At 41.4% G+C, this 15,856-nt stretch overlaps 1 protein-coding gene across 1 annotated transcript in view; it reads left to right on the top strand.

The window, feature by feature from the left end:
* DAPP1 (dual adaptor of phosphotyrosine and 3-phosphoinositides 1) overlaps positions 1-15,856 on the top strand; it is a 52,572-nt gene that overhangs the window by 14,541 nt on the left and 22,175 nt on the right. The window contains exons 2-3 of the mRNA XM_019415725.2: positions 6,380-6,502; positions 10,433-10,566. Coding sequence (XP_019271270.1) covers positions 6,380-6,502; positions 10,433-10,566 — 257 coding nt within the window. The remainder of the gene's footprint in view (positions 1-6,379; positions 6,503-10,432; positions 10,567-15,856) is intronic.

The following is a 15,856-nucleotide window of genomic DNA, read 5'->3' as shown; positions in this document are numbered from 1 at the left end:
AATGTCATCAACTCAAAGAATATTTAAGATTAGTTCCCGTACATGAAAATGTAAAATGCCCTGGAATCTTAGAGCTCATATTCGAAAGAAATTTGATAGAGGTCCCAGAATTGGCCAACAATTACAAAAACTTCATTACCAATAAACCTGAAAATAATTTTTCAATGTTATCAATAGTTTTTAAGAATATTCTAGATGAAAGACTGAATTATTGTTTTATTCTCTCTCTAGAAGATTATATTATCAAAAAATTATCATATGAAGAAATAATCAAAGACAATACGACCAAAAATATAGGGGATAAAAGTACAAAGCTGTGTGAGACAATTAAGGACAATAGGCTATTTTTCTTGGTTTTGTGATGTTTGTGATATTTGTCAGCTTTTTGAGTTTCTACTTTTTTTGTGATTTCTCATTCTAAATAATTACTTTTCTTTTTTTTAAATTAAACAACATACTTTTTTTAATGTTTATTTCTGAGAGAGAGAGAGAAAGCACACATGTGTGCATGTGCAAGTGAGAGAGCACACGTGTGTGCGTGTGCAAGTGCCCCACTTGCAGACAGAGAGAGGGAGGCAGAGGATCCAAAGCAGGCTCTGCACTGTCAGCACAGAGCCCAATGTGGGGCTTGCACTCACAAAACTGTGAGATCACAACCTGAGCTGAAGTCGAGTGCTTACCCGACTGAGCCACCCGGGTGCCCCTGAATAATTACCTTTCTTATTTTTTTGTAATTTGGTATGAATTTTCTTAAACAGAATTCCGTATTTTACAAGCTTCAAGCTCCTTATGATCTGACTCTTCCCTCTAAGAATCAGAATAACAACAAAAAGAATTTTAAGCACAGTTCCAATTATAGGAACTTGGTTGGAACACAGTTCCATGCAGTTGGGATTCTATGTAATGAGCTGTCAGATGTGCCTATTAAGCCATAAGAATCTCTGTAGCTGTCAGCCAAGGACCTGTCAATATCTAGCGCGCTGCGTCACGCAGCCAACCTCCTGTCTTCATCTCACCACACCTGACTGCCTCTTGCTGGCACGCAACCTGAGTCCTTCACTCCACCAAGTGGTGCTCTGATGCTAGATACACCTGCCATTCTCTTGTTTCTAGGTCTGCACTGCTGTTCTTATTCCTTTCCCATGCAACAGCTCCCTGAACGATTGACACTCCAAATCTCACCAGCCTTTAAATGGAGAAAAAGTTCCCTTCCCTCTGTCTCTCTCCCCACCCAAGTGCTAGGTCAGTTCCAGTGTTCAACTGAATAAATGAAAGAATAAAACAAATTATTAGCAGGGCTATCTCTGGAGGTTGCGTGAAGGAAGAAGTGAACTGTTTCTCACTGTTTCAAATGTTCATTTCCCAGTTGATACCTGAATCTATTTTGTTGTTATTTTTTTCATCAGAACAAGCCACATTAGGAAAATTTGATTGAGCTAAAGTCTCCCTTAACAGCACTCCTGGTTCCTTCCAGGATTTGAGTTTGGGGTGTAGTTTCTTCAGACTTTTATTTTGTGCTTTTACATATCTTTCCACATGAACATATATGTGCTGTGTTGTTTGAGTGGAGGGGAGAGATTTTTTTTCTAAATACGTGGTATCATACTGTGCTCTTAACCACCACTAGTGCTTTTAACTTAATGACATGTTTTGGGATCTATCAGTCTTCATGCGTGTATGTCCACAAAATCCTCGGTGAGTCTTAGTGAGGGTGCCCCTGGCTTCTGAGCAGGACAGTTTTCAGTTGTTTCAGGACTGCAGTGTTCTTTTTTGGGAGTTAAGTATTCCTGGCACCCCCTTCACCCTCTTGACAAAGTACTAAAGCACCTGATCGCTTGCCCTCATCATTTGGCAATGAAATTCTCTCCACACCTTTTCTCTTCCGGTTAACTTTTTACGTCTTGTATTCTACGAGCCCTCTCAACTTTGTCATTTCGCTATTGGTAGATATTTAGCATGGTTCCAAATTTTTACTCTCACAAACAAGTCTGCAGTAAACACCTTTGTTCATACTTCCTTCTGCTTCTGTGTATTTCACGAGGCAGACGCTGGAATGGCCATCGCTGGCCACAAGTCCATGTTTGGTTCACATGTGCTAGATTGCCCTCCACCGTATACCCTTACCAACAGTAGGCGATAATATCCATTGCCCTGGATTCTTCAAGACTTAATACTCTCTAATTCTTCAATTTTAACCAATCTGGCGAATAAAGAAAATATCACATTCTTGTCTTAGTTTGCATTTCTCTGACTAGTATTGAGACTATTTGAAATACCCACTTCCTCTTTTGTGAAAGACTTTCATTTTCTCTTCTGTATGTGTACATATTTTAATTTTTATTACATGTGCTTTATAATCAGAAAAAATAACACACACGTTAAAAAGTAACTTACGCGTCATTTAGGGTCTACTCAGATATTGGCTCCTTCAAACAACGGCCTTGATCTTTCTTCCTGCAACCATTCTCTTGAACGTAGTTTGCACAGTACTTGTCTTATCCTCTTGAATAATTAACGGAGACTAGACTGGGGCTCTCCCATTTGTGGTCCCTCTGACCTGCCTCGTGCAATGCCTTGTGCAATGCTCTCTGCAGATTTGAAGCTTAATAAAGATCTGAACGATAGAAGGTAGAGAAGGTTGACTATGAGAAAACTACAAACTCTACTCTATTTTCAACCTTTAGCTCTTCATGGACATGGTCTTGAACAAGCCTTACCAAAAGTGGACATATTCCTATAAAGGACATGTAACGTTATTTGGCTCTTGAGTCACTTCCCTGGAAGATATGCTCATCGAAATTTCTCGGAAAGGAATACTTAGCTCAACTAAAAGAGGAAGGTCAGATATTTGTGGAAGAGCTCTTGGGGGAATGAGGATCCCATTGCCCCATGGACATCATGAAGTGATAGGAGGCTGCCTGGCAGTCCCTGTCTTGGATTAGCCCAGGCCCAGGACTCCTAAAACCCACCACATGGCAATATTGACTCAACCAAGCTGGCCACCCACAAATTAACATGTGCTGAGATGTGTCAGATTAGAGCATGGTGTGATCCTCCTTGCTGTATACTCAAGTATTCTTATGTGTTTATGATACATAGTAGTATTTAAAAGATTACCATTAAAAAGTTCTTAGTAAAAACTGCCTCCCAGCTGTAATTATCAGAAGAATTCTGTAAATGTTTTAAACACAGACTTCAGATCTCACTGAAAATAACCTGAAGGAATGTCCGAATCTTTTATATTTTAGACTTTTGTTAATCCAGTTTTGTTACGTCAGATCCAAATAAGTGATCTATTGGTTCAAGCTGAATCCTACACTAAAATGTTCATCCAGAAATTAATTATTGGCATAATGCATTTAAGAACATGTGACCTTGGGGCACCTGGGTGGCTCAGTCAGTTAAGCATCCGACTTTGGCTAAGGTCATGGGTGGCTCAGTCAGTTAAGCATCTGACTTTGGCTCAGGTAATGATCTCATGGTCCGTGAGTTCTAGCACAGCATCGGGCTCTGTGCTGACAGCTCGGAGCCTGGAGTCTGCTTCGGATTCTGTGTCTCCCTCTCTCTCTCTGCTCCTCCCCTGCTCGTGCTCTGTCTATCTCTCAAAAATAAACATTAAAGAAACAAAAACAAGAACATTAAAAGAATTAGAATTTTGGCTGTAGCCAAACCTGAAGTTTTTTATAGCTTCATTTTTAATTCCTCCAATTACTCTGTTTTTCATTGAGGTATAACTGGCATACAATATTGTATTAATTTCAGGTTCCAATTGTCCTTTGAAAGGATTTTGTAATGAGAAGATTTGAACTTGTCAGCAAATTAGCTCAATGAACGGGACTGCTTTACCCATAATTGACTTAGTGGGTTTGCTTATAAAAAGTTTGTCCTAGGGCACCTGGGTGGCTCAGTCAGTTGAGAGTCCGACTTGCGCGCAGGTCATGAACTTGCGGTTCGTGAGTTGGAGCCCCGTCTGGCTCTGTGCTGACAGCTCAGAGCCTGGAGCCTGCTTCTGACTGTGTGTCTCCCTCTCTCTCTGTTCCTCCCCTGATCGCACTCTGTCTCTCTCTCTCTCTCTCTCAAAAATAAATAAAGAATAAAAAAGATTTTTTTTAATGTTTCTCCTTGCAATTGCTTTGAGCTAGTAGATACACTTCTAACACAAGACAGAGGCCTCTGTGCTCCCACAGAGGAAATATGCTAAAGAAACATACATTAGGAAATGCAGATTTAGAAAACAGATACCTTGGAGACCTATATAGAAGCTTCCTTCTTGGTCTTACGTGTGCTTTTTATTATCAGGCTGAAGTGACATGCGGTAGGGATCTCACAGTAGATGCCAGTGTGGTTCATGACAGCAGGCTCCCTCACCCTCAGAGTAGGGCTCTCCCTTGAGGCTCCTGTACATTATACACACCTCTTCAATAGCTCTTGGTTCACTGACATAATCGGCATCGTCTGTATAGTCGCCCGTGTCCCCTTCCTCTCCACTGCCCAGAGGTGTGGGTCCCTGGCGGCAGCCGCTTCCCCCAGTACCTAGCTCTCTGTTAGCCAAAATAAATTCAAAGTAATGAAAAATTATATTTGAGCAACAAGAAAATCGCACCGCAGAGGATGTATCGCAATCCATGGCTTTGTGAGTCTCCACGGTTTCGTGTAACAACTAATGTGTGCTGAGTTCTGCTGTTTGCCAGGCCTGTTCTGACCATTTCATGTGTGTTAATGGGAGCAGCACTTATAATTGGCCCATGAGATATGGCTGTTATTAATCCTGTTTCAGAGGTGAGGAAACTGAGGCTCAGACTGGTTATGTAACTTGCCCAAGGTTGCACAGCTGGTAGGGGTTAACACCTGGGTAGGACTCAGGCAAACTGACTCTGGAGACCACAATCCTAATTCACCACACTGGACTGCCTCTACCAAGTCATTAAGAAAATGACTTGTCATTTGACAAGTCTTGTCATAATGACAGAAAGAGCTGTCATTAGGAGAAAGGAGAAAGGTGCAGAACTGTGTGCCTAGCAAGCTCTTATTGTCATAGAATTAGGAGGTGGCGGAACATACTGGATGCCTTTAGATGCAAAGGATGGCTCTGAGGAGGAAACACAGGAAAATGGTTGACATTGGTGTCCTCTGTGGGAGCGAACAGGGAGACTGGGGACTAAGGGTGAGAACAAGGCTTTATTTTTACTAACTCTTCTTTGGAACGGTTTAGAATTTTTTTTTTTTCTTCTACCGTGGATATATGCTACCTTTTCTAAAACAAAATTTTTTTTCATCTCCTTGGGACTTCTCTAGCTCTTCAGATATTTGTCAGTTTGAAACAACATCTGATGCGGCTCATGCGTCATGTGTAAAACATCTGAAGTCCTTGCTTTCAACTTCATTTCAGTCATTCCAGTGGACTCCAGTGTAATAATAGCCAGTGGTTTTCCACACTGCAGAAGGTAGTACCATACTTGCAAAAGAGTATGTGAGAGAGGGATCAAAGAAAGACAGAAATTTGCCCAAATCTTCTTTTTTTTTTTTTTAATGTTTATTTTTGAGAGAGAGCACACGAGGAGGGGAGGGACAGAGAGAGAGGGAGACACAGAATCTGAAGCAGGCTCCAGGCTCCGAGCTGTCAGCACAGAGCCCCATGCGGGTATCAGACCCACCAATCACCGAGAGATATGGACCTGAGCTGAAGTCAGACCCTTAACAGACTAAGCCACCTACAGGCCCATGGCCAAATCTTATTCTTAGGGTTATTTTTGACTTGGACTTTGAAAAGGATTTGTTTACGCAGTGACAGTGTGTTTGTTTGCTAGGACCACCATGACAAAGTGCCACAAAATGAGCAGTTTAAACAACAGTAAAGTTCTGCAGGATAGAAGCCAGAAATCCAGGAGTCCATAGTATGGGTTCCTTCCAAGGGTTGTAAGGCAGGGACCTGTTCCGGCCTTTTCTTCTTGCCTTGTAGGTGGCCACATTCACATGGCACTGTCCCTGTGTGCAAGTCTGTCTCCAAATATGCCCCTTTTATAAGAGGACACCGGTCATATTAGATTAGGGCCCACCCTACATGACCTCATTATAACTTGCTAAAGACGAGATGCTAGCTCCAAATAAGGTCACATTCTGAAGCCCCGGGAATTAGGACTTCAACATATGAATCTTCAGGACACCATTCGACCCATAACACTGCCATGATCCACTTCTCTCTACTCTCCCCTCAGCCTGGCCCAAAGAATTCCTCGTCCTGACGTTTGGGCTGAGACTTTGGTCTTTGGGCTACCTATGGTGGAGAATATTGTTGACGTCATCCTTGAGGGGAAAACCCAATGAAGGAAAAGTCACCTGTGGTTTGTCCTGAGTGCAAGTGTGGTTCTCTCCTTCCTAGGTGGTACCATGGTAACCTCACACGCCATGCGGCCGAGGCCCTTCTCCTCTCCAATGGATGCGACGGAAGCTACCTTCTGAGGGACAGCAACGAAAGGACCGGGCTGTACTCTCTCTCTGTGAGGTAGGATGTCTAAGAACTATGAATTCAATCTCGCCCCATCTCTTCCTTACATGGGCATTGCTTTATCATCACACTCAAATTGCCAGATAGTAAAATTCTCATGTCACCAGATAAAATTCTCTCAATTTCTGTTAGACCTGCAGGTCTAAGGATTCCAAGCTCTGAATGGTAGACTGTAAAAAAAAACATTCTTCCTCCTTCCCTTGGCAGGGAAGAAGAAAATGTTAGAGCCGAAGGATACTTTACGAATCGTTTAATGTCTTGCTTGACTGATGGAAAAACTGAAACCTGAAATGGTAAAGTGTCTTTTCACCCAATAAATCAGCAATAGAAACAGCACCGGAATCCAAATCCCTAAAACCTGGCCCAGCGCCCTGTTAATATTCATTGCTTCCTCTGGAAAATCAGAATGATTTGTGGCTGTGCAACTTTCATCACAAACTCAAGCAGGCAGTGAGGCAAATTTTAAGTTTTTTTCTGTAAATGGACTGACCTTTCTCAAGGCTCCACTTCCCCTGAATGTTAGTAAAACTAATCTAGTCCTTACCAACACAAATCGGTGATGGCCCAGTCCTTCTCTGGTCTTTCTCCTCCCCTGCTTCTTCCTTGTTGGCCTCCGTATCAGGGAAGAAGGCCTCACCAGGTGATAATCAGGACAGCGTCTGTTCCCTTGGCGTCTGAGGGCCTGTAGCAAGTCATTCTGGGTTTGCAGGGAGTTGGCCTCGGCTTAGACTGGGAATGTGAAGAGTCCATGAAGTCGCTCTCAGCCACCCACTCATTAACCTCAAACTGTGACTGTTTTATTACTGTTCTGATGGCGCCTCCATATACCCCTGAAAATAGTCCCCTCTTCGTTCGTCTTTCGCGCTGATCTGGCATAAGGAGGTTTTCTCTATTCTTTTCTGCTCCACGTGGTCTAGGCCTCCTTGTCACTAACTCAGGAGCAACACTTACACCCTTTTCTCTCTGAATCCTCTTTTTCATCTAGTTTAGCAGTAGTTTCTTTTGTTTTGTTTTGTTTAATTTTTTTTAATGTTTATTTATTTTGAGAGAGAGAGAGCACATGAGCGGGAGAGGGGCAGAGAGAGAGGGAGACACAGAATCCAAAGCAGGCTCCAGGCTCTGAGCTGTCAGCACAGAGCCCAACGCAGGGCTCGAACTCACAAACCATGAGATCATGACCTGAACTGAAGTCAGAGGCTTAACTGACTAAGACAGCCAAGTGCCCCTGTTTTGTTTTTTAAAGTCTCCTCTACTTCTGAGAGGGGGGAGAAACTGGCTATGAAAGTATTTCCCTAAATAATTGATGGCAGGCTTCTATGAGCTCAAAAGAGAAGAATCACCATATTTTTTTATCTTCTCTTTGGGCCTCTGGACCTACATATTTTCTACGCCACACAACAAATTACCTAAAATGTAGTGGCGTTAAACAACGTAAACTGATTATCTCACAGTTTCTGTATGTCAGAAGTCCCAGTGAGTTCTCTGGATTCTCTGCTTGGCTCCGACCATGCCAAAATTAAAGTGCTGGCTGAGGCTGTGGTTCATCTGGGCCTTCACATGCTCTTCCTTCAGTCTCTTCTTTCTTCTTCAGCCCTTTTCACTCATGTCCTTGTTGCTATAGGACTGAGCTCCCCACTTTCCATCTAGCTATTGGCCAGGGATCGCTGTCGGCTTCTGGAATCCACCACCATTTCCTGCCAAGGGGCCCCCACAGGCAGTTCATAGCATGGATGTTTGCTTTCTTCTAGACCATCTAGAGCGAATCCCCCTCTCCTGTGACCAGCCAAGGAAACCCTTTTGCTTTTACCAAGACTTTTATGTGATTAGGTCAGGCCCACCCAGAGAATGTCCCTATTTTAAGGTCAGCTAATTTGGAGCCTCTATTACCTGCAAAATCCCTTCATAGTAGCATCTATATTAGCATTTATTGAATAAATGGTGGAAAGTGTATGTAGTCCAGGGGCTGAGAATCTTGGGGTCCTGTTGGAACACTTGGGGTCCTGTTGGAACACTTCCATCCAGGGCACGTCTATAAGCCTATTTTAAGGGGAGTGGAAGAAATAGGTGGGAGGGTGAGGAGGTAAGTAAGAGGGTCACAGATTTTTAAAAACCACCTTCATTAACAGTTTTCATGTTACTCTGCTCTATTTTGCTTTAAATTTTTTCTAAATAACATTTTGGAAAAATTATTACTCTGACATGAATTTGTGCATGGGTGGAAGCAGGAATGTTGCTTTCTCTGATCGACAGCAAAGGTGAAAAACTCATCAAGTTGTCAGGCTGCAAATCCTTTAATGCAAAGATCTTCCCCCGATCTCAAGCAAACATGTGGAATTATTAGATCAAAGAATGTTAACTTGTCATCAATATATTTCTCATCGGAAAGGTTAGATCAGAAACTTCTTCCAATTAGGTGGCACATATATATCACATCTATACAAAAATGTAAAAAAAAATAACCACGGGGGGCACCTGGGTGACTCAGTCGAGTGTTGGACTCTTGGTCTCCGCTCAGGTCATGATCTCACAGTTCATGAGCTCAAGCCCCACGTTGGGCTCTGTGTGGACAGCACAGAACCTGCTTGGGATTCTCTCTCCCCCGCCCTCTCTGCCCCTCCTTGCTCTCTCCCTCTGTGTCTCAAAATAAATAAATAATCTTTTTAAAAAATCACCAACAGAGGTGACAGGAACCACAAACCAGCTCAAAAGAATGCCTTTTTTTTTACTCATTCATTTGTTCACTCCGTTAATAAATATCTAAGAGCATCCACTCTATGCCAAGCTCTTTGATAAGTGTTGTGGAAGATTCAGGCTTTGCCCTCAGGAAGTACAGCTCACAGGACAGTAGGATGCTATACAAGTAGCTCACGACAAGGAAGAGTGCAGTGAATGATGGGAAAGGAGCCAGATGAGTGTGTGGACTGTCGAGGGGAGAAAAGCAAGTAACTCATGTTGTATCATGGCATACTTGACCCAGCAGGTGTCTTTGGGCTGACACTTGTTCAGAAACAAAGGAGGTGATGTTGCTGGTGAAGGGGACTGCAAGAGCTCAGGGACCATAGCGGGAACTCTGAGGAGAATTGTAGGTCCGGTTGGATCAGAGAAGCAGTCCTCAGGGTGTGGTCCCCAGACTGGCAGCATCCCCAGAGAACATTAGGGATGAAAATTCTTGGGCCCCACACCCTGACCTGCCAAATTAGGAATTCAGGGGGCAAAGCCCAGAAATCTGGGTTTTAATTTTTTTTTTCAACGTTTTTTATTTATTTTTGGGACAGAGAGAGACAGAGCATGAACAGGGGAGGGGCAGAGAGAGAGGGAGACACAGAATCGGAAACAGGCTCCAGGCTCCGAGCCATCAGCCCAGAGCCTGATGCGGGGCTCGAACTCACGGACCGCGAGATCGTGACCTGGCTGAAGTCGGACGCCTAACCGACTACGCCACCCAGGCGCCCCAGAAATCTGGGTTTTAACGAGCCCTCCAGGTGATTCCAATTTCTGATGCGTGTTAACGTTGGAGCAGGACTTACACAGAGAGGGGAGGAATAGCGGGAGTCAAATACTACTTATCTATTTAGGGGCACCTGGATAGCTCAAAGCACCCGACTCTTGATTTCTGCTCAGGTCAATCTCACAGTTTCTTGAGTTCGAGCTCTGCGTCTGGCTCTGCACTGACAGTATGGAGTCTGCTTGAGCTTCTCTCTCTCTACACCTCCCCTGGTCATGCAATCTTTGTCTCTCTGTCTCTCTCTAAGAGTAAATAAATACACTTAAAAAATTCTTTTAATACCAGTGCTTTCAATAAGTGTGTTGTAATTCTCAGTTTTTAGAAGGGTTTAATGATGATGCTCATGCCTAATGTTATATTTCCCTTCAAAACAATATAATTCATTTCTTAAATAACCTAAAGCATTTCTTTTTCCCTTTCAGAGCCAAAGACTCTGTCAAACACTTTCATGTTGAATATACTGGATATTCATTTAAATTTGGCTTTAATGAATTCTCATGTCTGAAGGATTTTGTCAAGCATTTTGCAAATCAGCCTTTGATTGGAAGTGAGACAGGTAAGCCACGAACAGATAGATACTTGACCTATGAGACATTGTTTCAGGATGGAGGAAGGAAAAGGAGGATTTCATTAAATAGTTGTCACTTCTGTTGGGTTATGTACATACGATATGCGATTAGATATGGTTAGAAACAATTTTTTCCAATTGCTGTGCCATATGCTACATTAATAAATTTAATCTATATCTGTATCTATATATCTGTATTACCTTTATGAGAAAACAATGTGCTTTGAACAAAGTAGACAGTTTTTTTAGAATGTGATATAATAATGGATTGATTTAAAGTACACAACTTTAAAAAATAGTCTATTCATTTTACAATAATATATATAGTAAACAAAGAAAAAAGAAAAGCTAGAACAACTTTCTGATTCCTCATAATTTTAGACATGGACAGTTTACATATTGGGACCACCCATATAAGATAATGTTGAGCATTTTTTAAAACAGAATTCAACTTAAATGTTCACAAATATCACGGAATGTTAAAAATATTGACTGGAAATTGCTCTTTTGAACAATGCCTTTATTACATCATAAAATTCTGTTTCTCTTGGTTTTTATAAGTCTTTACACTGGACTTAAATATGGATGGAAAATTTTGAATTTCCCTGTTTGAATGGTTAAAGTCCAACTAGAATATTCAAGTTAAAAAACAAAAGACACACTACCCGGGTATCTGAATTATCTAACTTGTTTTGCTGTACCAATTAAAGTAAGCAAAAGATCACCCCTATATCTGTGATACAGAATCACAATTTTATGTGGCCTAAATGATGGTAATTCTTGGGTAATCAAAAGTTGGGTGATTCCAGAATGTGTAGCAGAAGAGGAACTCAAGACTTAACAGCACAGCTATCTTACCATGAATGTGTTTATACTTGCTTTCTTGGTAAACATGGCCAGTGGACCTTTTGTTAACTTCAGTGTGGTTGTAGAGATGCCTCGCCAGTCTTTCCTCCTTTGCTGTTTCTGTGGCCTGGATAGACCCTGATATGAATCACACGGTATCAAGTATAGATGAGAAGCACAGTGGAAACCACAGAGTAGTTGCCTTACTTTATACTGACCGCATAAGACCTATACTAGAATATTCCAAACTGCAAAACTGAAGCTATAATCTTTTTTTCTGGTGGAAATTCTTCCAATCGGCCCTGAAAACTACTTTACCAGCAGTAGTTCACATAAACAAATGACAAGTGGGCATGCATTATTTATTTCCATTGCTACTTTGGCTATGGCAAGCATTTTAGTTTCTCAAATCCCTTCACTTCAAATTTACCTCCTACTTGTTTCCCACTCTATGTTCGACTTTATTCACTTCTTGATCACAAGAAATTGAGATTTTGAAACTAAAAACTTTGTTTTGTCTACCCCTATTTGTGTCCTTCTCTATGTCCCCCAGGTCCTGATACAGTGCATGACACTTTGGGTGATGGATGGATGGGTGGATGGATGATGATTATGAGTGGGAACTCTTTGTCACTTCAAAGCCATGATAAGTGTTATCTTCCAGCCTTTTTTCTTCCTCCAAGCAACGTCAGCTTCCTTCTTTTGAACTCTCCTCCTAGACTCTATATTTAACCCATTTGATCATTCTCTGTGCTCCTTCCTGGACTTTCTCCAAGTCACGGAACAGGTATACATTCTGTCTACCAAAAGGTTTCAAAAACCTTTAAGGTCAAAGTGAATGCAGTGGTTTCTGGGTGAACCTTTCTGGCACAGGTCCAATCTCCAGGCAAGAGGATCACCTAAGACTTCTTCAAAGTAAAGGCTCCTTGACATTGAATTTAAGACAATGTTAAATTTCCCTGCAAATACAGTAATCTAACTAAAGAAGTTTTACTATTAATCCTTTGGGAGAGTGAAGATTTGTAATCCTGATTCCTAAGGTAGTTTTATCCAAAGCTAAAGTTTGTTGTATCGTTATCATTTCTATAATCATTTTTTACAATAAAACTCAGGAAACTAAAATTTTTATCCTCTCTGCTGCATCTTCTCTGTGCCATTCATTATCCAACAGGAAATTTGCTATTATTTGAATCCCTTGCTACAGGCTCTTGATGCTTATGGATATATACTTGGCTTCCTAGCTTCCAGGCCTTGAGTTAGATATCACCAACTCTGAAATATTCCTCTTATCTGTCCCAGCCAGATGAAGCAAAGCCACTGAGGCTGGGAACAAGGGGAAAAACCCATGACAAACAAGTGTTCCAATGTTGCCCCTCTGGGAGTAATAGGCCTCAGGAAACAAGATAACGTGCTGAAGTCATGATGACTCTTAAACCCAGCAGATTTTCAGAAGCCACAATCAGCACTATGACCTGTGAACAACAGTGAATGGAAACCAGGATGCCACCTTCTAAAAATAGGTCCCTTCTTGTTCATTTGAGTATTGGCTCCTGGTGTTGAGCAGCAGTGATCAGGAGGCCTCCAGTCTGATGATTTCTTGGTCTGCATCAGAGAAGTGCAAACTCTTAAAGTTTTCATGTAATTAAAGATTACCAGGAGAAGCGTTTGTCTGCACAATGGATGAGGCCAGCCAGGGTTCTTACCTCCAGATCCTAGAATGGAAAGGACTAGAACTGGGGATTTCAGGCCACTCCTTTTAGCCCAGACCCCCATCAGGCCAGCAGCACCTTGCAGTGCCTAGAGAGTGAGTTTATTTAAAAGAGACTTTCCCACACTTACCCACTGACAGGGACGGCACTACATCTGAGGGCAATGGGCAGGACCTCCAAATAACCAATAGCTTTACCCGACTTCGCCTTGCAGTTAAATATAGTGTAGAGGGAAACCCAGAACACTCGGTTCTGGGTCATAAGAAAATATTTGTATTTGGGATAAGTAAAAGTGTTAACCTAAAGGGAAGAATACTATTTTAAGATCTCTTCTTTCCTATTCTATTCCTTTTCTCTACTCCTCAAAGTCTCAGGATTTCTGTTTCCTTAATCTGAAGAATGAAGATTTCCTAAGCAAGAGCTAAAAGCCTCCCGACAACCTGAATATTCTATTGTTATAATTTCCTTATCCCTTGCTATAATCTGCATTTAACCTTTCAATCTCCATGAAAGTTTCTGTCACTCTAATTTCTCCTTATTAACAGCCATCAGCATAATATCGTTAGATATTTCTGATTGCCAAATCCCAATCATTTCCCAAGTAAATATCATAGTGACATTCAACATGCTCTCTTCCTTTACTTTCCTCAGTGGCTCTTTTATGTTCTAACATTTTGTTTAATTCACTTTTTAAAAAATTTTTGTTTAATGTTTATTTATTTTTGAGAGGGAGAGAGAGACATAATGCGAGTGGGGGAGGGGCAGAGAGAGAAGGAGACCCAGACTCCCAAGCAGGCTCCAGACTCTGAGCTGGTGGCACAGAGCCTGATGTAGGGCTCTAACTCGTGAACCTCAAGATCATGACCTGAGCCTGACCTAAGTCGGAGGCTTAACCTACTCAGCCACCCAGGACCCCTGTATAATTCACTTTTTTAAAAAATCTTTGCAAAAAATTAAAAAAAAAAAACAAAAAACTCTTTGCATTAGTATGTAAACCTCTTAAGAAGAGGGATATTTGTCATTTTTGTACCCTGATCATATGTCCCAGTAGGTACAAGAATGAATGGTAATAATTTTCACAACATTTCATAATTTCATGTTGGTTTCCCATTATCTCATTACCAAAGCCTGCATTGCAGCTTGAATGACAACACATCAACCAGTGAACTTCTGACAATTAGTTTTTACTTGCAAAGTTTTGTTTTAATGTTTATTTATTTATTTTTGAGGGATAGCATGAATGCATACATGAGCCAGGGAGGGACAGAGAGAATCCCTAGCAGGCTCCAAAAGGGCTGTCAGTCCAGAGCTCGATCAGGGGCTTTATGTGGAGCTCGATCTCAGGAACCATAAATCATGACCTGAGTCATCCAGGCGCTTCTCACTTCCAAAGTTTATGCAAAGCATCATTTAAAATGATGCTTTGTGTTGTATGTATGCTCAGTAATGCTTAAATTCAGAATTTGCCTTTTTTTTTTTTTGTACATTTATTTATTTTTGAGAGACAGAGAGAGACAGAACACAAGTGGGGGAGGGGCATAGAGAGACTGAAACACAGAATCCAAAGTGGGCTCCAGGCTCCGAGCTGTCAGCACAGAGCCAAACACAGGGCTCATACTCACAAACCATGAGATCATGACCTGAGCCGAAGTCGGACGCTTAACCAACTGAGCCACTCAAGCGCCCCAGAATTTGACTTTCATTCGTTATAATAAGCTGCAATATAAAACTTTTCTTCCTACTTGTACATGGCTTCTAAATTCAACTCAAATAGACTTGGAAATTTGAGACTTTTTTATTAACATGGATACATTTGGGCCATTATTAATTTTTACTGTACCCTCTTATAATTAGCTAGGTTTCATACACATATATTCTTTGAACATAGAGAGCATTTATCTTTATCCTTAAATGCCTTAATATTATTAGAACAAAAATTACCTTTCCTATTACTTTGTGTTTCTATTAGAATACTTCTGTATATGAAATTGCCATATACAATTTGTTATAGGAATTACTGTGTTGTGACTTTAAGCACCCACCCAGCATGAAAAAGGATGACGTGAATCAAGTGTTATGTTTGTACTTACCCTTTATAATAATCCGTTCTCGGTTTTGAAGATCCCATCTGGTTCTTTCTTAAATGTCAGATTTCCACTTCTCTTTTTGTTTTGATGTGGGGATTCCCAACCTCTTGATAACTGCTGTCATTATTATTAATTTATTTTGTAACACCAGCCTTTTTACCCAGGTGGCATTTTAAAATAATTACGTTAAAATTCAGTGTAGTTTGGGAATTGTGTGCCATTTCTGAAAATAATCGATGACAACTCAGAATTCTGCCAAACCACAGCCAAGCATCACTCCTTTAGTTTCTGCTTGCCAAAAAAGCAAGTTTTCTCAGTTTGTCATAAGGTGTGTTTGCAAAAGGAAAAGGCAGGCAGGGAAGGGAATAGGGAAGCAACACGTATGGAGTACTCACTGAGTTTTGAGCGTGCCGTTGGATGTTTTCGCAGATATCAAGTTATTGAATCTCCTGAACCATCCACGGTAATGTGAAAGTGGTCCCATTTTTAGATGAGGAATTGAAAACTTGGACATGTGAAGTTATTTGGCCAGCGTGGCACAGCCAGAAAACATCAGAGCTGAGAGTGAAATCCAAGCCAACCTGGTTCTAAACCATAGGGGCTTTCCATTCACCTCACTGTCTCCTGACGCTGGTC

The sequence above is a fragment of the Panthera pardus genome, unplaced genomic scaffold, assembly GCF_024362965.1.
Source record: "Panthera pardus isolate Hobbes unplaced genomic scaffold, ASM2436296v1 HiC_scaffold_13, whole genome shotgun sequence".
Taxonomy (NCBI): domain Eukaryota; kingdom Metazoa; phylum Chordata; class Mammalia; order Carnivora; family Felidae; genus Panthera; species Panthera pardus.
This window is presented reverse-complemented; position numbering and strand designations above follow the sequence as displayed.